The sequence below is a fragment of the Scyliorhinus canicula genome, chromosome 3 (genome assembly GCF_902713615.1).
Source record: "Scyliorhinus canicula chromosome 3, sScyCan1.1, whole genome shotgun sequence".
NCBI lineage: Eukaryota > Metazoa > Chordata > Chondrichthyes > Carcharhiniformes > Scyliorhinidae > Scyliorhinus > Scyliorhinus canicula.
In genome coordinates, this window is record NC_052148.1 from 97,316,085 (window position 1) to 97,341,626 (window position 25,542).

Here is a 25,542-nt window from a genome sequence, read left to right on the forward strand (position 1 = left end):
ATGCATTGATCCATTGATCTATCACCTGTTTATTGGCAGAGTCTCCGGTTCACCCAGTCGCGTATTTCTCAGCGGTGTGCCGTTTGCTGGAGCGGGATTTTCTACTCCCACAGCTTGTCAATGGGATTTCCCATTGAAGCCAGCCCATGCCACCAGTAAACCAGTGGGCGGGGGTGCGCTGCCAGCGGGAAAGAAGAATCTCAATGGCCAGAGAATTCCGGCCCACACTTGAGGTGCTTTGTGTTTCATGTTTACGTTTACTGGCCAGAATTCTCTGGCTGTTGGGACTCTACTACCCTGGGCAGTGTTGGGTGGCTTTGATGTGAAATCCTAGTAACAATTGGCGAGAATAGAGAATCTCGCCGCCAGCGAACGGCTCGCCGAACACGCGGCTGGGTGACCGGAGACTCCCGTCCAAATGGTTTACAATATTTTACAGCTGCTTGATGCCATGTCGGTATATTTAATTAATATGTTTGATACAATTTCAGAAATGGAAGTTTGAAGCTAACAGATCGAAGGACTGGGACTCTTTACACCATCAGTGTGAACTGTTTTAATGGTGAAACAATTCTCAAGTCTTCAAACGTCAGCATTGATACAGGTATAATAGTGTAACTTTTAATATTTGTTCAGAAAGAAGACATGGTTTTGATATAAAAACAATGAGGAAAATGCTAGAAATACTCAGCAGGTCTGACAGCATCATGTGGAGGAAGGAACAGAGCTAATGGGCTGAATTTTCCCAGTCCTGACTTGAAGGGCTCGGTGGTGATGGTGGTAGTAGTGAGAGATTCTGTATTCCTGGCACCAGGGAATTTTCCCAGGGATGCCTGGAAATAAAATTGGTTGTGAGCTTCATGAAGATGGACAGCAAAATTTACATAATTACATAAGATTCTAATTAGGGGCGGATTTGTTGCCTCGTCAGCATTTTTTTTAGCAGTGGAGCAGCTAATTATGTGCAAAGGCAATCAGTTAGAGATAGCATATTTAAAAAAGACAGAAAGACACATGTTCTGGTCTTGCCCCAGACTTGTGGAGTACTGGACAGCCGCCTTTGAGGCAATGTCTAGAGTGGTGGGGGTGAGGGTCGAGCCATGCCCGAAAGTGGCGGTCTTCGGGGTTTCGGACCAGCCAGATCTATTCCCGGGGAGGAGGGCGGATGCCCTTGCCTTTGCCTCCCTGATTGCCCGCCGTAGAATCCTGTTTGGCTGGCGGTCAGCAGCACCGCCCAGAGCTGCAGACTGGCTGACTGACCTCTCGGAATCTCTCCAAATGGAGAAAATCAAATTCGCCATCCGAGGGTCAGACGACGGCTTCCACAGAACGTGGGAGCCATTCACGCGATTGTTCCGGGACCTATTTTTGGCCAACGAACAAGAGGAAGAATAGCCGGGTGGCCAAGAATCAGGGGAAAGTAGCAAAAGCATGAAAGGGAGAGATAGTCCGGGAAGGTGGGGGGGGGGGGGGGGGGGGGGGGGGGGTGCAGCTTAACCTAAGAGAAAAGAAAGGCAAACCACGGGAGGGGGGGGGGAGGGAAGAGATAGGGAACAAAAGAGAAGAACCAGGGAGGTGGGGGGAGGCAGGGAAATGAGAGCCGGAAGGAAGGAAGGCACAGGTTACAATAACGAACATGGCATCTCCAGGAGCAGGGAACGAGGCGAATAAAGACGAAAGACGGGAGGAACGGCAGAAGCGGAGGTGAGCACAAGACGGCAGCGAGATCCGTCCGGGAGAAGCAAGCGACAACAACACCAAACCCATTCGAGTATTGCCCACTGTAATTATTTCTCCGGTGAATCACCTGAGGAAGGAGCAGTGCTCCGAAAGCTCGTGTTTGAAACAAACCTGTTGGACTTTAACCTGGTGTGGTAAGACTTCTTACTGGAACCACTGCTGTTCACAGTTTACATTAACGATTTGGGCTTAGAAATAAAAAATACACTTCTGAATTTGTGGATGGCACCAAATTGGGACGGATAGTTAATCCTGAGGAGGGCTGCAAAAAATTATGGGAGGGCATTATTAAACTTGCAGGATGGGTTAATAATTGGTGAACAAAGTCTGAATATTTTGGAAGGAAGAACAGGGAGAAGATCACTTATTAATTGGAAGGTGCAAGTCAAGGTGGTGGTAGAGAAAACAAAGGGATCTTGGAACAAATACTCCAATCAGTAAAATACGCAAAATACTGCGGCTCCTGGAATCTGAAACAAGAACAGAGAATGCTGGAAAAACGCAGCATCTGTCGAGAGAAAATATAGAGGCAACATTTTGAGTCTGTTTCACTCTTCAGTTCTGTTCTTGCGCCAATCACTAAAGGGTGTACCACAGGTTAACAAGGTCATTAAAAAAGCAAACCAAACAATGGCCCTCATTTCCAGATGCAGAGACTTGAAAAGTAGGAAAGATATGCTAAGCCTGTATCTAACCTTGGTTAGACCACACTTGGAGTATACTGCGTGCAGTTCTAGTTGTCATATTATAAAAAGCACATTGGAGAGGGCACAGAAAAGATTCATAAGGATGACACCTGAAATTTATTGGTATACATATCAGGAAAGAATCGCCAAATAAAAGAAGGTAACCTAATAGAGGACTTTAATGGTATGTAAGGTTTTGATGGAATGGATGCAGAGAGAATAGGCCGAATTGAAGCCACTTCCGATCTTCCCTCAATTCTGATGAAAGACAATTTTGTCCAGATTTCACAGAAAAAAAAGAGTCTCGTTGTGGGCGTATTTAGCCGGGTTTTTCCCGGCACATGCAGCACCGGAAACGGCACCGCTATTGCACTTTTTTTTTTTGGGCTTCAGTGAGGAAGGTCCGGCCAAGGTCGCACTTACCTTCATTTCTTGCACTGAGGAGCTCAGCTCGCCAGTGCAGGAAGAAATAGGCACCTTAATCCCTTGATCCCCGGACTCGCCCCATGCCCCAATATACCGATTAGAGGTCCTCGAGACCCCTCACCCCACCTCATGAGGGCAGGCCACCCCCGAGCATGATTCCTAGCACAAGCAAGATGCCCGTGCCCCTATCAGTCTGGCAGTACCACCTGGGTGGCATTCCCAGGGTGCTCAGGTGGTACTGCCAGGGTCCCAGGTTGGCAGTGTCAGTGTTGCCTGAGTGGCATCAGCAGTGCCATGGTACCACCATGCCCAGAGGAAATCACCCAGTGGCATCCAATTGCTTGGGTCAGCCCCTCCCCAAGTACTATTCTGCCTGGTCCACGTTTGTGGAAACCAGTGCTAAATGGCACAGCCTCGGGTCTCTCAGGCAAGGGGATTCAATCCCAGGTGCTGGATAGATCCAGCATAGACATATTTAACTGGGGCTAATTATTCACTTGAATATGCAAATCTGGATGGGCGGGATCCAGATTGCGACGCCTCGCGAGATCTCGTTAGATCCCGCGAGATGTAATGAGCTGGGTACATCGTGCGAGAGGTTTACTGGCCGCATCACTTCATAAGTCAGGCGGGGCTATTAGATTGGTCCAGCTAACTATGTTTCTCTCCACAGATGCTGCCTGACGTGCTGAGCCATTCCAGCAACTTTTGGTTTTATTTCAGTTTTGCAGCCTCCGCAATATTTTGGTTTTGTACTAATAATCTAACTGTCCTTTGGTGATGCTACTGGTTCTTACTCTTGCTGTACAGAACAGCTCGCCCGGTTCCATGAATGATACCATCCATACTGCGTGTAAAACCTTCACCTTTTTTCACACCTGAGGTATTTTCAATTACTGTCTTAGTTTCAGTCAAATTACTTTTTGGAAATGTTCTCCTGTTGTTTTCCTATACTAAATAGGTGACTGACAAATTAATAAATAAAAGGTCAAAGTTTTCATGGGGGGGTGTGGACAGGGGTTTATCAGAACATGAAAATGGATTTCCAATTTGTTAATTTGCTGAGGACTGTTTTACTCTTCCTGCTGCCTCTATACCAGTTCTATATTCTACTCTGCCCTTTGATTCAAAAATTTCAAGATTATAAATGTACTAACATATAATGACTGAAACTCATTTAGGATTTTTGTCAAAGCAAAATAGAAAAGGGTGCAGAGCTCTATACTCCTAAAGTTGCAATATGGAAACTTAATCTTTTTCCTTTCTCTTCCATTGAAGTATCACTTTATTGCATTCCAGGTGTAGAGTCAAGCTTTCGCCCTTCAACGGCACCATCCACATCAAGAACAAAAACACAGTCTACTTTAAGCGGCCATCTGAACCATGCCAAGTTATTCAGTTCGTACGTAACGCTTACATATTTGTTCCAAAGTAGAGTTTATGTACAGCTATTGCCCTCAAAAAATTTATATCAGAGGTTTCTGAAATCGCTGTTACTTAAACATGTTAAGAGAGTGCTGATTTTCTGCCTATAGACCATGTGTTGGGGGGTCTCGCCTCCATGGAACTGGATCTGTGTCCATCCCCTCTGCCTTATGGAGGGCCATATGACTCAGGAACAGGTAGCTGAGGCTGCTGATGGTGTTAGTTTTGCTACTCCTCTTGTTCTTCATCAGAGATGCAAGGTGGCACTTCATAACCGACTCCCGTGCCTGTGCTGAGGAATGACAACAAGAAAGTGCAGCTGTAGATGAGTGAAGTGCAAGGCAGGTGTAACTGGATTCCAGAAAGTTAGCAATCACCTGTCAGGCAGTGAAAGCACATCCTCAGAAGTTCTGTGATTACTAAGCTCTTACCTGGGTATGGCTGCAGCACTCAGTTTCACTGTTCAAACCCCAGCCTGTCAGTTCCACTGAAAAAAACACTTCTCGATGTGCGCTTAGTGACCCTGGCAACTTGCTGACAGCTCGGAAAGTAGATGCGCTAGTTGCTAATGCCAGAATAGATGGCTTAAACAGCAGCTAATTATAGATTAGAATAATTTAGTTACTTACCAATAGCTCCAAGGGCATTCCCCACTCGGCCACAAACTCACCTGCGTGTAATCCGGAAGTGGAGTGGATGATGCTGAAATCCCAACCCTAAATTACTTTTATTGGATTTAACTCCATGCGTACACTCATGCACATACACACACCCACCCAAGTCCCCCTCCTCTTTCCTGATAAAATTTCCCCCATTATTTCATAGCTGTGCAACTCGGAATATTTTGCTAACTGATTCCGAGCAACCTTTTGCTTTCCAACTTCTATTATCAAGTTCTGACCTTCATTCCTTGATGTGATCTTGCAATGGAGGCAGAGCAGCAGCAATAGGAAGAAGTAATGACAGGCAGGCAGCCACATTAAAGGAAAAATAAAGAAATATTTCGAAATTACAACACAGAAACCAGCCATTTGGTCTAACATGGCCAAGGGAGAAAATAATTTAAATCACATTTATCACCCAATTTCCTTCTCCCTTGATTCCCCTTCCCTTTCCTCCATTCACTTCTAGTTGTCAATAGTTTCAGTTTTTGGTTCAATTACTAATTCTAGAAGTGAATTCCAGCACCTCACAGCTCTATCCTAAATATCTTCCATTGAATCTTGTCTCTTGTGACTAGGGGCTTTTCACAGTAACTTAATTGAAGCCTACTTGTGACAATAAGCAATTATTATTATTATTATTATTATTCTTGTCCTTGACCTTTCAAATGGCTGGAAACAGTTTGCCTCTATCTAACCAGCGCTATCCTTTCATAATTCTAAACACTGCCACCCTATTGTTCTGTAATCTGCATTATACCAATGAAATAAATCTCCGTTCTTTCTTTATATTTGTCATCCTAATTTCTCATACCAGATGACGTCTGAGTGAATCTGAATTTTGCTGTCTGTAAAGCACCAAATTTACAGACATACTGCACATAGTGCTCTTACAGAAGTTTAATTAAGATTTTATGTAGTCTCATCTTTACTTCTTTTTTTATATTCTGTCCCTCTTGAGAATCCAGTATTCTATTAACTTTTTCTGTGGTCTAATCAACCTGAAGTCCTATGACCCTGTATCACTAAATCCCTCTGCACCAAGTTTGCTTCCATTCAGAATATAATGTCTGTTTTTGTTTAACTAAATAATAATAATAACCTTTTATTGTCACAAGTATGAAGTTACTGTGAAAAGCCCCTAGTCGCCACATTCCGGCGCCTGTTTGGGTAAGCTGGTACAGGAATTGAACCCGTGCTGCTGGCCTTGTTCTGCATCACAAACCAGCTGTCTAGCCCACTTTGCTAAACCAGCCCATTAAGCGCATCATGTCATTTTTACTGACATTATATTTCATCTGTCACTTTCTAGCCCTTGCCCCATCTTATCAATATTCTTTCATAGTTTTCTTTGATCGTCTAAAGAATTAACTACACCTCCTGCTTCGCTACCATCAACACATGATGACACCACTGTGAAACACCACTACCCCTGCTGCACAAATTCATGGCACCACCATAGGTGAAGAATTTGAATTTGTAGATGCTTTAGCCATAATCTCACAAGTTCTCCCTACTCAGGCAGTTTCCCTTTAGATTGAGAAATTGCAAATATATATGTTATTATTTTAAAAAAGAGATGAGAGAGAAAGCCAGTACACCTGGAATTATAGACCCATTAGTCTGTTGTGGAAAAGTTAGTGGAATCTATAATGAAGCACTTGCAAAATTTTGAACTGAATGGAGGGAGCCAATGTGGATGCGTAAAGAGTAGGTCATGTCGGAGCAACTTAACTAAGTTTTTTGAGACAGGGGAATGTCCATTAATGTAAATGATATAGACTTCCAGAAGCATTCAAGAAGGTTTCATACAAAAGACTGTTATCCGAAATGAAAGTTTATTGAATTGAAGACGAATTATCAACCTGGATGGGAGATTGATTAGGCAGGAGAAGATGGAGAATACAGATAATTGGTTAATTAATAGAAAGCAAACAGCGGGGATTAATGGGTGTTTCTCTGGTTGGCAATCAGTAGCTAGTGGTGTCCCTCAGGGATCAGTGTTGGGCCCACAATTGTTCACAACTTACATAGATGATTTGGAGTTGGGGACCAAGTGAAATGTGTCCAAGTTTGCAGGCGACACTAAGATGAGTGGGAAAGCAAAACGTGCAGAGGATACCAGAAGTCTGCAGAGGGATTTGGATAGGTTAAGTGAATGGGCTAGGGTCTGGCAGATGGAATACAATGTTGACAAATGTGAGGTTATCCATTTTGGTAGGAATAACAGCAAATATTAAATGATAAAATATTAAAACATGCTGCTGTGCAGAGAGACCTGGGTGTGCTAGTGCATGAGTCACAGAAAGTTGGTTTACAGGTGCAACAGGTGATTAAGAAGGCAAATGGAATGTTGTCCTTCATTGCTAGAGGGATGGAGTTTAAGACTAGGGAGGTTATGCTGCAATTGTATAAGGTGTTAGTGAGGCCATACCTGGAGTATTGTGTTCAGTTTTGGTCTCCTTACCTGAGAAAGGACGTACTGGCGCTGGAGGGTGTGCAGAGGAGATTCACTAGGTTAATCCCAGAGCTGAAGGGGTTGGATTACAAGGAGAGGTTGAGTAGACTGTGACTGTGCTCGTTGAAATTTAGAAGGATGAGGGGGGTTCTTATAGAAACATATAAAATTATGAAGGGAATATATAGGATAGATGTGGGCAGGTTGTTTCCACTGGCGGGTGAAAGCAGAACTAGGGGGCATAGCCTCAAAATAAGGGGAAGTAGATTTAGGACTGAGTTTAGGAGGAACTTCTTCATCCAAAGGGTTGTGAATCTATGGAATTCCTTGCCCAGTGAAGCAGTTGAGGCTCCTTCATTAAATGTTTTTAAGATAGAGATAGATAGTTTTTTGAAGAATAGAGGGAATAAGGGTTATGGTGTTCGGGCCGGAAAGTGGAGCTGAGTCCACAAAAGATCAGCCATGATCTCATTGAATGGCGGAGCAGGCCCGAGGAGCCAGATGGCCTACTGCTGCTCCTAGTTCTTATGTTCTTATGTAGTACGTACTTGAATTGTAAACAAGGGGCTCATGGTGTCAAACAACGATTTGTGCTGGGACCTTAAGAGCTCATTATACTTATTAATGACTTAGATAACACAATAGAGACCCATATATCCAAGTTTTCCGATGACAGACAGATTGGTGGCATAATAAGTATTTTAGCATTACATTACAACAACTAGATTAATGAAGTGGGCAAAACTGTGGGAGATGGATTTCTACGCAGGCAGCTGACAGATCATCCTCGGGAGGGTGGAGTTCCAAAGACATGGGAATCCTTGTGTGCATATCACTAAAATGTAATGGTCATGAAATGTCACCTTTCTAACAAGTGGGCTAGAATATGAAAAGGAGTTATTTTTATTACAGCTATATAAGCTACTGGTTAGATAAGGGTACTGTGTAGAGTGCTGGACACTGCACCATAGAAAGGACATTGTGACCTTGGAAAGACTGCAGTGCAGACTTAGCAGCATGTTCCCTGGGCTCGATGTGTTAGATTGTGAGCAGTGAATCTATAAATAAGACTTGTTTTCCTCAGATTATGGAAGAATACTGGGTGTTACGATACCCTGGGATAGTGCGCGGTCAATTCCAGCTCCACTTGACTCGGAGTCACAAGTGAATTAACCAATAATTCTTAGAAACATACCCAAAGTATTTGGCTGCCCAATAATTACAGTCACCAGGTCTGTAATTGTAAACACAATTACAGTTTGTCTATAACAAGAACTATAATGAAATATAATAGCAAAAACCCAAGACAGACAACCACAGAAGGGAAGAAAGAGGTAAAAAACCATAAGTAAAAGGGAAAGAGAGTCTTGTTTCAGATGGTTGTTTCCAGCACCTTACTTTCAGTTTGTGGTTTGTATTCAGGCCTCTGTAGTTTCAGAAATACAGCACTCACAGGTATTCTGGAGATAGATAGTAGTACAGTAGTCACAGACTTTCCAAAGAGAGATAGCAGATTCCAGTCTTTGGCTGCAGCCTGGAATGTTTTTCCCGTAGATAGATTCATTTAGGTTCTCTGTAGTTTCAGAAGGTCAGCCTTTCTGGAGGAAACACGGAGGAGAGAGAGTAGGACCTTGCTTAAGTGCTGCCTGGATCAAAACTGAAACTCTTTGTGACTCTGAAAAGCATTCCACTGGGATAGGATTCAATCACCACCTGCTACAGGGCAGAGTACAGCCTTTTGGGCCAATTCATTGTCCAGCAGCCAATCAGTCAAACCAAGTCCCAGCCCAACTCTCTCATTGGTTCCTACAAATCAGCAGCCTCCTATTCAAACCTGCTGCAACTAGCAGAGTGTTCTCTCCTGTAACTTCTGAATTCTGCTGCTTGCCTTAAAGATACATGTCCATTCATCATCCATGGATCAAAAATAAGATCGGCAAAATAAAAGAAAGGGGAAATAAGGAAATAAATAGGAAGGACCCTTACACGGGGATTTGAATGACATTTTTTAGGATTTTTAAATTAATTGATTGTGTAGATAGAAACAATTCCCATTGGTGGGGGATGTAACCTTAAAATCAAAGTCATTCAGGAGAGATCAGAAAACGCTTCATCACAGGAAGTGTGGAACCCTCTCTCACAAGGAAGAGAAGATGCAAACTCAGTTGATTATGAGATGATTTAAAGACAAAGGTATTAAGGGATATGGCGGTTTGTTGGGTGGATAGAGTTGGCATACAGTTCGGTCATGATTTCTATGAAGAGCGGGAGGGAACTGAAGGTACTACATGATCTAATCTTTTTCATATGCCCCATTTAAGTTCTCTGGTTCCTTTTTTAGCCATTTTGCTAAAGAAGGTTAAAGTGGCAGCCTACGTGGTATTTGATGGAGGTGATGTGGGTCTTCGCTGCTGGCTAGAGAACCAGCCCTGAGTCACCTCCTTTTGGGAAGGCTGCTGTCCAAAGTGCCTCTCGGGCACTTCTCTGGGATCAAGGGCACTGGGAATGGAAATCTTGCCTGTGAGAGCCAATCAGAGGCAACAGCTGGGCATTGCTTGGCAGCAGCACTTTGGGAGAGGTGGCAGCTGTCGGTAATGCACCCACCTGAGGCTCAGCATTGCTGAGGGATCCTGGTGAGCGAAGGCAGGATGGGGGTGGTGGGAGGGAGGGAGAGGTTTGGAAGCAAGGGCATTGGCGTGGTTCTGAGCCAGCTGCCCCCTCCTCAGTGCTGGGTCCGTTGAACTAGAAGTCCGCAAGGAACGCTAACAGCTTGTGAATACCAGTAGTGGTGGCGGGACAAGTCCCTTAAGTTGGTATCAGTTGCAACCAGCAATCAGGTACCTCTCATCTGATTAGCACTCCCCTCCCCCCCTCACTCCCCTTTGGCACAAAACCTGCCTCAGCAGAGAGCTTTCTGCACCCCCCCCCCCCCCCCCCCCCCCAAATGTGTGTGTACTATAATGACTTAGTTGTCTTCAGCAGGAGCTATTTCAGACTTGGCTATAATCTAGAACATTTGAAGTCAAAGGAAAAATCACCATTTTCTTGCTGTTTATTGAAAACAGTCTAACTTCAATGTCCATGCTCTTTGCTTGCTTTCAGACAATTTGGCACGCTCCTTCATTTTTATTTGCTCCCCTGTTTTAATTTTGCAGCAAATTAGATATACAGGATTCTATTGAAAATCACTGAACAAAAAGATTTGAAAGAAGTTATTTTTTCAGAAAATGCAGGGAATGTAAAGTGTTTTTTTTCAGGCAATCATTCTAAAATGCCACTTCAATGCTTTGAAAGTGAGATAAGGAAGTCATTTCTATCTGGAAGTGGTTGTACACTGGCTGACTGACGGTCCTTAAGATTGTACCATTAGGGGGCAGCAAATCATTACGTTTGAAATATCACACCCATGCTAACATCACAAAGAGAAAAGTCCAACAGGTTTGTTTCGAATCACTAGCTTTCGAAGCACTGCCCCTGAAAGCTAGTGATTCGAAACAAACCTGTTGGACTTTAACCTGGTGTTGTAAGACGTCTTACTGTGCCCACCCCAGTCCAACACCGAGATCTCCACATCATTACAAAGAGAGAGATTACTCTTGTTTTTAAGCCATTTTATTGAATCATATAATAGTTACCTCACAGCAGGGAGATGTCTGGTAGACCTGTAGTCATCTACTCCCACTCTCCTGCCTTTTTCCTAGTAGCCCAGTCTTTTCTCTTCAGATAATGATTCTGAGGATGTGGATGAGTTTTGTCTCACTACTCACCTGTCTGGTGTTAAAAGCAGCCAGAAAAGTGCAAAGGAGAAACCACGCATGAAACATGAAAAAAGGCACTGCAGGGTGGCCTGGCAAAGCCACCGATTTAAAAAAAAGTGAACAAATTGAATTCCTCAAATACTTTTTAAAAAACATATTCATCCACTATTTCTTCCAGTAACTGATATTTATGATATCCAGAGTAAGTTTTAAATTCAATAAATTCCAGAAAGACATATTTCACAGCAATATGTCACATCAAATAACTGAATGATATTTTATGTGCCTTTTGATTCCTATTTTAAAGTTATTATTTTTGAGACCATGGATAAACTGCTTATTTTCCCCCAGAACAATGGAGCTTCCGCTCACCTTTGCATCTGCTGCACATGCAAGCCTGGAACTTCATTGGATATTCAGAATTGGGAGAATTCCCAGCTCCGCAAACATGATTTTTATAAATGTGGCCCCGAATGGGTCTGTGGGGGTGGGTTATATTTTGGGCCGGGGTGGGTAACCACAAAAGTGGTGTGGCGTTGTAGGTGGGCATGATGTGGTTTGGGCATCTCTGGCACAGAAAGGTGCATTTGAGAGGTTGGAAGGTGATGGTCCTGTGCTTCAGAGGAGATGTAATTGACCCGTCAGGTGAGTGGGAACTCTGAAAATGGCCCACGGATGGCGCGTCATGGGCTTTCTCTGGGAAAGAGCTGTCGTGGTTGCAGTCTATTGACAGCACATTGTACTGAAGCACTGGAGCCATGGAGTTGTTACAAGACATATATATGGAGATGGCATCATCTTGACACCACTATCTGGTAAAGATATTCTGAAGTAATGTAGCTAGCAGCCGTGTCTCGGTGGATGAATAATGAACAGTGCCATGGTCATTGATCCAACCACTTTCCCTCTCGCCACCCATCTATCAGGATGCGCCAACACAGTTGACCTTTCACAAGATCCTTCACAGCTGCACACTGCTGGCATAGCAGTGTGATTGAGAAGCAGTAAGCCAGTGGGGCTGTCAGTGTTTGTGGAGCACAGCATGCTACCTTCAGTCACAGTCCATGGCACCAAGTATTTGTGAAGAGCTCATTTCTCCACCTTAACAGAGCAGTCCTGAAAGGGAGTGACATCTGAATAGAGTGGCTTAATTGGGAACTTGGAGATGGTGCGAAGTATTGGTAAGTGGAATCAGTAAAAGCTGTAGCCTTGTTTAGCAGCTTGACTTAAGCGTAGAACATTAGAAATTCTAGTTGGGCAGCACGGTGGCCTAGTGGTTAGCACAACCGCCTCACGGCGCTGAGGTCCCAGATTCGATCCCGGCTCTGGGTCACTGTCCGTGTGGAGTTTGCACATTCTCCCCGTGTCTGCGTGGGTTTCGCCCCCACAACCCAAAAATGTGCAGAGTAGGTGGATTGGCCATGCTAAATTGCCTCTTAATTGGAAAAAATATTTTTTTTTAAAAAAAGAAAGAAATTCTAGTTAACAGACCTTGCCAGCCAGTGGCAGTTGACTGTCAATTGTAAGCATTTGTTTCTCAATAGACGCTAACCACCAGGTGTCGGGCAGTTGAGTCATCAATTGGAAATTGTATAAAAACAGAGAGGGTGTGAGCAGCATGGGTGTGAAACGGAGTGGCATTTGAACAGAATAGTGAAGTTGGGAATTTGGAGACAGTGGGAATTTTGAGAAGAGGGGGAAGGACCTAATATATAAATAACTGAGAAATATAAATAATAAGAGTTACAGCTACAGGAGCTGACCTGTGAGGGAGCAGCAGGGTGGAGCAGAGCATGCCCAACAGACGGCGGCATCAGAAGATTTGACATCAATTTCTGAAAACTGATGCCAGCACAGGGGAGAGAGAGAGCTGACTGGTAGGTAGCGGGTAAGTTGTTTCCTCCACTTGGAAACCACATTAAGGTAAAAGTTTGACCTTTTTAAAAAACGTTAAATTAATTTCTACTGGGCATAAATTTACGGTTAAAGTATTTTAACCAATATTATGGCAGGGGGAGCTCAGTCCTGTGTGTTGCATCGCCTGCAGCATGTGGGAATTTATAGACAGATGCTCCTTGCCATCTAGATGACCACGTGTGTGGGAAAGGCCACCGGTTTGACCAACTTGAATTCCGGGTTTCAAAGCTTCAGTGTCGGCTGGAGGTACTGAGGTGCATCCGCGAGGCTGAGTGAATAGCATGTTTTTAGACTTGGTCATCCTGCAGCTTAAGGAAGCGCAGTCAGAGAGGGAATGGGTGACCACAAGTCAGAAGAAGGGAGGCAGGCAGGAGTTAGAAAAGTCCCAGGGTGCATCTCACTCTAGAACCGTTTTTCAGTGTTGTGAGTGATAGTTCCTCTGGGGAGTGCATCCAAAGCCAAGTTCACGGCACTGTGTGTGGCACAGCTGCACAAGGAGGAAGGAGAAAGAGTGGAAGAGCAATAGTGGAAGGAGGCTCAATAGTGAGGGGTGCAAACAGGTGTTTCTACGACAGGATGGTGTGTTGCCTCCTTGGTGGCTGGATCACGGATGTCACTGAATGACTGCAGGGCATTCTGAAGTGGGAGTGTGAACAGACTGAGGTCGCAGTTCACAAAGGTTGAAAGAGGGATGAGGTTCTGCAACAAGAATTTCAGGAGCTCGGCAGCAGATTGAAAAGCAGGACCTCAAAGGTTGTAATCGCTGGATTACTCTAGTGCCTCTCAGTGCCTTGTGCCAGTGAATAAAGAAATAGGAGGTTAGAAGAGATTAATGCATGGTTGAAGAGATGGTGTAGGAGGAAGGGCTTTAGATTTATAGATCACTGGGTCCGTTTCTGGGGAAGGTGGGACCAATACAAGTTGGACGGGTTGCACCTTTACCGGAACAGGACCAACACCCTTGCAGGGAATTTTGCAAGTGTTGTTGGGGTGGGATGGTTTAAACTAATCTGGCAGGAGGATGAAATATGGAGTAGAGGTAGAGTATGAGGTGATGCACTGCCAAATATAGAAGAAAAACTAAGTCAGAGTGATTACAGACGAGTGAAGGCACAAGGGAGAAGTATGGCAAGGCTGGATGGCATTTATTTTAATGCAAGGAGTCTTGCGAGTAAGGCAGATGAGTTGAGTATGTTGATTAACACATGGAAATATGGTATTATTGCTATCACAGAGATATAGTTGTGGCAGCTCAATATTCAGAGTGTCGGTGCAGACTTATGGGCCGAATGGCCTCCTTCTGCACTGTAGGATTCTATTCTAAAGATGTGCAGAGTTGGGCACTTTAAATGTTTAAAATTTTAAAAAATGTTATGGAAAGGGACAAAGGTGGACTGGAAATAAAGGTTTGGAATTGGGAGAAGGCCAGGTTTAATAGGATAAGACACGATGTGGCCAATATCGAATGGGAGTAGCTATTTGTGGGAAAAACAATTTTTTAAAGATTTAGTGTACCCAATTCATTTTTTTCCAATTAAGGGGCAATTTTAGTGTGGCCAATCCACCGAGCCTGCACATCTTTGGGTTGTGGAGGCGAAACCCATGCAAACTCCACACGGACAGTGACCCAAAGCCGGGGTCGAACCTGGGACCTCGGCGCCGTGACGCCTGTGCCACCGTGCTGCCCTTTGTGGGAAAACCTATATCAGAACAGTGGGATTCATTCAAAAAGGAAGTAGAAAAAGTACAAGGGCCAACATGTTCCCAAAGAGGTGAAGATTAGGCACAATAAGTCCAGAGAACCTTGGATGTCCAGGCACATCCAGCGTTGGATATGGAAACAAAGGGAGGTTTATGGCAGATATGGAGGGATTGAAACAATGGAAGTCTGAGAGGAATATGGAAAATGCAGGGGGTTAGTCAAATACAAAATTAGGAGACTGAAGGTGGGCATGAAAAAACACTGGCGAGAAAAATAAAGGAAAATCTAAAGAAAGATCCAGGGAAAGAGTAGAGCCTATTAGGGACCAATGTGGCATCCTGGGTGTGGAGCCAGAAGATGTAGGTGAGATTTTAAATGGGTACTTTGCATCCGTGTTCACTATGGAGAAGGACAATGTAGGTAAATAAATCAGGAGGGGGACGTTGATGATATAAACAAATTAACATTGAGAGGGAGGAGATACGAATGATTTTAGCAGGTTTAAAAGTGGATATATCTCCAAGCCTAGATGAGATGCATCCCAGGCTACTGGGAAGGTAGGAGATTGTAGAGATTCTGACAATTTGCAAACCTTCTCTGGCCGCAGGACATCTAATGTGGTAGCATTATTCAAGAAGGGTGGTAGGGATAAAACAGGAATTACAGGCCAGTGAGGCGAACTTCAGTGGTAGGGAAACCATTGGAAAAAATTCTGAGGGACAGAATGAATCTCCACTTGGAGAGGTAAAGATTAATTAAGGATAGTCAGCATGGCTTTGTCAGGGGCGATCATGTCTTACAAATTTGATTGAATCTTTTGAGATGGTGACAAAATGTGTAGACGAGGGTAGTGTAGTTGATGTAGTCTACATGGACTTCAGTAAGGTTTTGACAAGGTCTTACATGGGAAACTGATCAAGAATATCAAGAGCCCATGGGATCCAGGGCAATTTGGCAAATTGGATCCAAAATTGGCTTAGTGGCAGGAGGCAGAGGGTGGTGGTTGAAAGTTGTATTTGTGACTGGAGGCCAGTGTCCAGTGGTGTTCTGCATGGTTCAGTGTTGGGATCATTGCTATTTGTTGTAAACATTAATGAGCTGGATGTGAATGTAGGTGGTATGATCAGTAAGTTTGTAAACGACACAAAAGTGGTGGTCTGGTAAATAATGAGGAGAAAATCCTAAGAACAGTGCAAATGAAATTTAACCCTGAAAAGTGTGAGGTGATGCATTTTGGGAGGACTAACAAACCAAGGGAATATAAAATGAATGGTCGGACCCTAGGAAGTACAGAGGATCAGAGGGACCTTGGTGTACATGTTCTTAGATCCCTGAAGACAGCAGGAAAGGTAGATAAGGTGGTTAAGAAGGCATTTGGGATACTTGCCTTTAATAGATGAGGCATAGAATATAAGAGCAGGAGGTTATGCTGGAGCTGTATAAAATGCTGGTTAGGTCACAGGTGGAATACTGTGCGCAGTTTTGATCACCGCGCTATAGGAAGGAAGTGATTGCACCAGAAAGGGTGCAGTGGAGATTTACCAGGATGTTCTCTGGGATGGAGCATTCCAGCTGTCAAGAGAGACTGGGTAGGCTGTGATTGTTTTCTTTGGAGTAGAAAAGGCTGAGATGGGGCCTGATTGAGTTGTATAATATTAGGGGCATAGATAGGGTGGATAGGAAGGAACTTTTCCCCTTAGCAGAGGGGTCAATAACCAAGAGGCATAGATTTAAGGTGAAGGGCAGGGGATTTAGAGGGTGTTTGATGGCAAGTGTGTGGTTGGAGGACTCTGAGAATCTATTCTGACACGCCCCAAGAAACACGTGGCTGAGGGAGCAGAGAATCCCACCCATTGTGTTTCACAAATCTATTTAATCAAAATCATACAAGTGTGATCACACATTTAAATGGGTAGCTATCTCTGTGAAATATGCCTAGCATGACTCACCCTCATTCCCGCCCCTGTGCAAGTGGTTGGTGACATGTTCGGGGGGTGGACTTCTGATTTCTGGGCTCATCCTCCATTTTCAAAATCCAAGTTGCAGTTTGCTGAATTGTCCAGTATTTATCATTAGCCTTTGGATTTGAAGTAAAAGGGTTCTCTCTTCATCCTCAAGAGATTTGCACATTTCTGTTCTATTTTCCAAAGGCTTCAAAAGGAACTGCAGATTAAATTCTCAAAGCTTTATTTCAGGCAGCCTTATATTTCTACTCCTTTTCTATTATGAACTGCTGACCTATACAAAGAACAAAAAATGTTGCCTGTAATTAACACACCTGTGCACAGTTGGTTGTTAACAGTTAGAAAAAAAAATATTTTTCAAGAATGTAAGTCTTCTGCTTTTCTCAAAAGTTTGATGAGGATCGAGGCTTGTTTCTCCAAGTGAGTTAAGCACAATAGGAAATGTCTTGAGAAATTAGGATTATGTTGATTGACTGTGTCCATGGCAATCAAAACCGACCAGAAGTGTTAACTCTGTTTCTTTATCCACAAATGTTGGCAGACTGACTTGAGTGTTTCCAGCATTTTCTGTTTTAATTTAAGTCACATCCCTCCATGGCTGAAAAATCCAGGGTAAAATGTATTTCTCTTACAAACGACTTTGGGGACTTGAGGGAAATCTTTTGAATATTACAAAACTTGACAACTGAAACAATCAACTTTTGAATATACAACAGCATAATTTGGATGTTTATGAAAATCTATGTTTAATAAAACCAGTAAATTAGAAGGCTCACTAACAGTTCACAAAGTGCATTTACAGCTGTAACGTAAGGAGGACAACTATTCATCCAATGATAGGGAATCATTGGAGGGTGGTGGCTGGCAGCGCAAACAGGTCTGTGAACAGGTTGGGAATGGTTGCTGGTTTGTAGGAATATGATGGAATTTGGTTCCTGATCCTTCAAAACGAGTCAAGTGCAGCTTGGTTTTCATTGCCTTGAACTCCTCACTCTCACAGAGTAATGAGATCGAACTGCCCAAAAACTAATAAACCCAGTTGCCCCTCCCCTCCCCCATGTTCCAAAATTCCCTTTCAATTTTGATGGGCACAAAGCCCCCCCCCCACCCCTCCAGGATCCCTACATATTTTCATATAGTTTAAGGGTGTTTTGGCAGAACAAGGGCTATTGTGGGACTGGAGAACTGTACTACCCATGGTGCGATGTAAAGAGTCACATAATGTTAAACTGTGTGTGGGAGTAAAGTCTGGAAGGAGTCAGCATGGAGATAGCACCCATATATGGCTGTACCGTGGATATGTATATAGTTTATGTTTAACAATGCAAGCCCCCAGACCTCTTAGTGTGACACCAAACAACCTTACAACAAGGCCAAGCTGTCCCAATACTAACAGATTCCAGTTGCCCAATGCCCACAATTCCTTGGACTGAATTCTCAGTGTGCTCTGATCCCTCGAGCACTTCCAGTGCTCTTGGGCTTTCGAACCTCATTTCCGAATTATCCCTTGATTCCAGAATAGACCTTGAAAGACATTCCAACTTCTCCCAGATCTTGTGACTGCCAATGATACTACTAAATAAGCCCCTTGTGATACAGTAGCAACAATAGCACAGGAATTCTTATCAAGAGGGAGCTGAATACACTGCATGAATACATGCCCTTTTGGCACCAGTAGCTCGACAAGAAAATATTAGTTTAGCATGAACCTGAAAGTGGGACAGTCTTTCCAATAGCTAGTATCACACCAATTCGGTATCCAAAATGAAAGTCTTGTGAATGTGTCCTCTGATTCACCATGGGCAACATCATGTGTGGCCTACTGATATATGAATGGTCTATACCCAGCAGCACAGTCATTGAAAAAGCAGCCCAGGTGTTCAAATTGAATGCAGAATTTAATTATTGACTGAAAGGCATGACATTAAGTAATTAACCGAATCTCTGTGGTGAGGGGATGTGAGACCACAGAAAAATGATTTACTCCAAACCCTGTGATACCTAATTTGGGGATTGTACACCGCTCTTTAGCATTGGGTATGGTTGAATACTCGAAATACTTTGTAACTGATTTTATTTCTATGATTTACTCAGTGAAAATGCTTATGCATATACAATTCTGAAACTACATTTGCTTTTAGTAAATTCTGCCATGCTCCAGTATGGGAATAAATAAGAAAACTGGCAAATCAACAGAGGGAGGAGAGAGCAAAGGAAGGGAAGCAAAACATCAAAGGATGTATATAAACGAACAGTCAAATTACTCTTCCAGGAGAGTATGTACTACTCAAATTACTCTCCTGGAAGAGTAATTTGAGTAGTACATTATAAACTGAGATTAAGGAAGAGAACATATTATTGCTCGCTGTGACAGTTGAGGTTTTTTAGATTTGCATCCGGTTTGTTTGTTTATAAATATTCATTTTGTTTGAATGGAATTACCGTCCCCGTATGTAAATTTATTGGCCATATTCTTATGGCGCATTGTGCTTTATTGCTAGACAGCACACAATATCCATTCTTCACCATTGAGTTATGGTAATCTTAGGGCGGCATGGTGGCGCAGTGGTTAGCTGCCTATAGTGCTGAGGATTCGGGTTCGATACTGTCTGTGTGGAGTTTGCATATTCTCCCCGTGTCTGCATGGGTTTTACCCCTACAATCCAGTGATGTGTAGATTAGGTGGATTGGCCACGTTAAATTGCCTTTTTAAAAAAATTTAGAGTACCCAATTATTTTTTCCAATTAAGGGGCAATTTAGCGGGGCCAATCCGCCTACCCTGCACATCTTTTGGATTGTGGGGGTGAAACCCACGCAGACACGGGGAGAATGTGCAAACTCCACACGGACAGTGACCCAGGGCCGGGATTCGAACCCAGGTCCTCAGCGCCGTAGGCAGCAATGCTAACCACTGTGCCACCGTGGTGCCCCTAAATTGCCTTTTAATTGGAAAAACTAATTGGGTACTCTAAATTTTTTTTTAAAATTGTTATGGTAATCTTGACATTGCAGCCAATTAGGTCTTGGACTATCACCCAGGAGAAATAGTTGAAGTGGATTAGAATGCTTGGAATATGATTCCTATTCTTAAGGTAAAGTGGCATTTAAGAAGAATAGAAATGGGATTCCAAATTGTTCCAGCTAATTTCAGCTATCATCCAACAGATTTCCTTTTACATTAAAAGAAATATCAATTTTGCATTTATTTGATCCACAACAGCAAAAATGACTTCAACATTTCACCATTTGAATTCAATTTGTGAGTGGCTGCGCAGACTTGTTAGCAATTAAGTTTAAAGGCATTTGTGTTCCAACAAGTTAGCCATATGCAACAGCATATCATTATGCAGATGACATAAAAATAAGTTAGAGTGGTCCACTAATTTTACTCGGGATTCTTTTTGGGCAGTGAAATTGCACAGACAGCTTCTAAAAGTTTAATCTCTTGGTTAAAGCTTTAAGCAACTTTTCTGTGAATCAGAAGTTTGTTTACAATGTACACTTGGGGCCCCATATGTTTCAGTTTAGATTGAATGTGACGCAAAAGGTTCAACTGAGTGGGTGTTGCTTTTTTAGATTGTGCAGTTTGTATTTACACCACTTGAATATGTTTTCCAGTATTTCATTAGCTTTAAAGGTAATAACACTTCGCACAGTTTGTCTGTACAGATTGTAGGTTACAATGCCATAGCTGGATGGTGCTCGAGAACTGATCTAACAGCAGGTGCTTTGAGTTTTTATAATGCTGTCTATAACAATGTATTATTATAAATGAAAATACAGCCAATTTGTGATTATACAGTGATATGTAATTAAGGCATTCGATGGGTGCAAAGGTTAGCAGTGTAAAACATTACAAAATACTTAAAAACCTCACTGTGTTCCCAGCTGCAAATTGTGCATTACCAATCCTTGCCTAACCTACCATTCGGGTTGAAATGCACCAGCCACCTATTTGCAAACTCCATCTACCCTTCTATTTCCTTCCTCATTTTTTCTGTGTCTGATATTTTAATGACCAGCAAACTTCAATTTAATTTCTCTAGTGCCTGTCATAAAATAATTATGGATAAGAAAGGCCATTGGCCCATCTTAATTCCTTGAACAGAATTTACTGGCCTCCCTGGTGGCAGGTTCTGGTGCTTGGGGCGGGGTGGGGAGATCATGTGATCAAGTGGGAAAGTGGGGGCCGGACACCCTGTCTTCTTCCCAACTCCCTCCGATTTAGCCCAGGAAGGAAAAGCATGAGGATGATCTACCTTCCCTTTGGCCACTTAAGGGCCATTTAAGGGCATCATTCTGCCACTGCTGGCATTTAACTGGTGACTGGTGGGAGCTATGCCACATGGATAACTCACCAGATAAACCCTGAAGGGTATGACTATAAACTGGGGTGTCCCTTCATGCCCAGTGGAAAGATCCACCAGAGCGATGGCCTGCCCTAGGGTGAAGACTCACACTTGCCCTAAATACTAACCCCTTTCACCTCCCCGCCTATACAGGGCCTCCCTATCTGGGCCCAGCAAACCTATCCCACTTACCTTGTCAGATAGGCTTCAGATGGTTTCACAGGTCGGCGCAACATCAAGGGCCGAAGGGCCCGTACTGCGCTGTAGTGTTCTATGTTCTATGTTGTACCTTACTCCTGGTGCTTTGCATTGATCTTCTGAAGTATTGGCAGTGGCCATCCCAGTGGTGCTGCTGGTACTGGAGAGCTGTTGGCATCAGGTTGGCCAGCAGGTCTTGGGGGCAGTATTTCAGCACCTCACTGGGACTTGTGGGAGAAATTCCTGCTGAGCAGCTTGAAACCGGACGATGGGAACATAAATACTCGATCGGGACTTAATCCCATCAGGCCTCCCGAAAATCACTGCAGTGGAGTTGCCACTGTTTTCCAGGTAGTGGATGAGCCTCCCACTGTAGTTTCCCACCCATCCTTTCAGGATGACTAACATTCCTCCCATTGAAGTAATGAATCATTTTTTTAAAAATGATGCAGGATGTTTCACTATTAGTGGTCCATCTATTTCATATATTGATCATTCTTTCCTGCCTTCAGTCTTAAATTTTCCATTTATAGAGCTTAAAACATGTTCCCTCAACCAATCTTGCTGCTTACTTTTGGAGTAATTTTCCAGATTTGCATTTTCAATGCTATTGGTTGCTGTTTGATAAAATGCAATAGTTAACCTCCAATCCACACTGCCGCATTCCCTTTTACATTGTGCCTCTTAATTGTATCAACAAGCCTCTTGTGCAGAATCTTACCAGATGTCTTTTGGGAACCCATATACACCACATCCATTTCCTTTATCAGTACATCTGATTATTTATTTGAGTTATGTTTCTTGTAAGTTAATAAAAATAGTATAAGTGCAAAGGCTGTATGTATTTTTAATAGTGAGTAGTACTTCATGTTTGGAAGGACTTACACCGCAGTTGGTTTTGAGAAGGGATTCGTGTTAAGCTGTGAGCATATTTTATTTTTGTAACAGTCACTCAATCTTTAAGATCGCAAGGTTGCTGCCTTGACTTCACTTTGGTGTTTGGAATGGGGATTGATTCTATTTTTGGATTGATATATTTTTGTAGCATCATCATAGCTGTCAGGGCAATGTGTATATGTAATGCACAACCTAATAGATTAACATTTAGAATATGCAAACTCAAGTGGATGCTAATCTTGTAAATAATTCAGTGTATATATTATGTGTCATTTTTGATTGTACCTATAATACAGCAACCATGAATGTCCTTTATCTGCACAGCATGAGTTGAAAGTGGATTGGGATGACAGCATGTGGTCTGCAGAACTGTAGTGAATTAAAAAAAATGAATTATACATAAGCATAAAGTATGTAATTAAACAGCATTGACCTGAAAACAGCTTTATCCCTTCCTGATGACTCAATACACAGATAGATTTCCTCATTTCACATGAGGGATTGAATAATTCATGTATCCATCAAATCCCTACAGTGCAGAAGGAGGCTATTTGGTTTATTGAGTCTGCACAGACCCTACCTATGTCCACTCACCCGTAACCTCACCTAGCCTTTGGGCAATACGGGCAATTTAACATGCCTAATCCAATTACCTGCACATCTTTGGACTTTGGGAGGAAACTCCGCACCCGGAGGAAGCCCCTGCAGACACGGGGAGAATGGGTAAACTCCACACACAGTCATCCAAGGTCAAAACCAAACCCGGGTCTCTAGCTCTGTGAGGCTGCAGTGTTAACCACTGTGCCACCGTGCCACCCTTTCTGTAGCATCCTTCAATTATTCCTCATCAATTTTCATATGCGTTTTACCAAAGTTTTTTTCATTCATTTTCAGTACCTTTGTTTGCTGACATGATCATCATTTATTGCCCATTCCCAGTCGCCTTTATAGGTGGTGATGGGCCTTCTTGCACTTGATACAACGGAGCGGTTTGCTGTCTACTTTGGATGCTTGTCAAGAGCCAACAATGTGTATGAGACTGGAGTCTGCTTGTATAAGTATCCAGTGCACTGGATAAACCAGAGTGGGTATGGAAGGCAGGCTTCCTTCCCTGAAGGATACGTTCAGCAGGCGTCTGATGTTCACCGTCAGCTGTCTGCCCTTGACAAACCCAGTTTGATCTTCCGCGATCACTTCTGGGAAGCAACTCTCCAGTCCTGTTGCCAGGACTTTCGCTGGAAGTTTTGCATCAGTGTTCAGGAGCGAGATAGGTCTGTATGTCCCACACTGTTGGGTGTTTGTTTTTTTCAAGATCAGTGAGATCGATGCCTGTGCCAGCGTGGGTGGCAGGAACCCCCTCGACAACGACTCATTGAACATTCCCAGAGGTGAGGGGCCAGTACTGCAGCGAACCTGCCATGGGATTGTCAAGATCCATCTAAGAGATTATGTGGAGCCTGAGTTTAATATTACATATCGAAGCTAGTATCTCCAATATTGTCATTGCCAAAAGCACTTTCCAAGTGCTGCACTTGGATGTCAGCCCAGATTATGTTTTTAGGTTTCTGGAGTGAAGCTTGAACCTGTACCCTTGTAGCTCAAAGGTGAGAGAACTAGAACTGTTCAAAGGTTTACACCAGGTATCAACGTTTTGAAAGAAGGATAATTCTGATCCTACCCTCAGCAAATTTCCACATAGTTGTTTTTTCTTGAGGAGCCTTGGATGCTTTTTTCTCTATTTCCTCTCAGTCTGGAATTGTAAAAGCCATTTGACGTGACCCAACTCTTGATTCAACCAAGATGTAAATCTGCACAGACTACAGAATAATCTGGGATCTTCTGCTTCACATGTTTAAATACTTGCCCTAGTAGGGAAACTTATCACTCTAGTTCTGCATCAGTGCTTCAACCTATAATGGCCCTGTGGAAGTGAAACATCTCCACGTTTGTCACAAAGGTGGCCACCTCAGTATTCTCCCATGCTGCTTGGCCGGGTTGATGGCGGGTGGGATGAAGGATCAGCGGAAGCCAAAGACTGGAAATTGCTGGTATAAAATCACTTTATATATTTTCCCAATGACAGATTAATGGTGGGTCGGTTGTCCTGCTGACTTGTGGCATGAATGCCATTTGCATTTATTTACATCTTATGAATGCTGATTAAAACAGCTATCCATCGGAATCTTGCTTCATGCCAGCGTGAAATTACATCGGTCTAAAACCCGATTACTAAAGAGTGGCAGGCACAAGGTAGTCCTCAGTTTGCCAGAGACTTCAAGGTCACTGTAACAAAGCCTACCTGCCACAGTGCTAGGCTGATCCTGATGTGCTGTAAACCACAGGAGGGTAACCTGTCTAGGCATAATTATTTTTTTTAAATTTAGAGTACCCAATTCACTTTTTCCAATTAAGGGGGAATTTAGCATGGCCAATCCACCTAGCCTGCACATTTTTGGGTTGTGGGGGCGAAACCCACGCAAACACGGGGAGAATGTGGAAATTCCACACGGACAGTAACTCAGAGCCGGGATCGAACCTGGGACCTCAGCGCCGCGAGGCAGCAGGGCTAACCCACTGTGCCACCGTGCTGCCCCGTCTCAGCATAATTATTAACTTTCTGAAATGGTGTTTTGCCACTGAAATCAATGGAAGTGAAAATTGAGGGTGTCTCCATTGGGTAGCAGATCTACATTGTTCGGGCACCAAGTTGTAAATCTATCCACAGGTAGTCAGATCAGATAATTCAGGCTAAAACTACAAAATGATTTTATTATCACAAGCAGAAAAAATATACAATGGAATAATATTTAACACACTTTATTAATTTTCCAAGACTTGAAAATCACAATGCTCGGAAGTCTTGAAGATGAATTTCCTCTTGTATTCCCAATATGGAACTCCATCTGGCAGGCGTGCACATCTATAAGTATGGGGACTTGACCCATCATTTTTCAACCATTAAAATGGATGGTTGGAAAATCATGGGTTGCATATGCATAATCTACTGATGTACATGTTTAGTAGGAGCCGTTCTCCATGAGGAATATGCAAGCAAGGAATATTTCCAGTACCTCTCTCTCAGGAAACTAACATGAGTCCTTTCATCTTTCAGTTAGGTGCATATCTGAACACACCTGTTAATTGAGTGAATTAAACATCCTTGGGCTGTTACCTCGGGTGGCATGGTGGCACAGTGTTTAGCACTGTTGCCTCACAGTGCCAGGGACCTGGGTTCAATTCTAAGCTTAGGTAACTGTGTAGAGTTTGCACTTTCTCCCTGTGCCTACATGGGTATCCTCTGGGTGCTCTGGTTTCCTCCCACAGTCCAAAGATGTTTGGTGGATTGGTCATGCTTAATT

General features: G+C 43.3%; 1 protein-coding gene across 1 annotated transcript in view; it reads left to right on the forward strand.

The window, feature by feature from the left end:
• The window catches only part of LOC119962827, a 95,093-nt gene that overhangs the window by 40,332 nt on the left and 29,219 nt on the right, over positions 1-25,542 (forward strand). The window contains exons 3-4 of the mRNA XM_038790959.1: positions 492-604; positions 4,152-4,254. Coding sequence (XP_038646887.1) covers positions 492-604; positions 4,152-4,254 — 216 coding nt within the window. The remainder of the gene's footprint in view (positions 1-491; positions 605-4,151; positions 4,255-25,542) is intronic.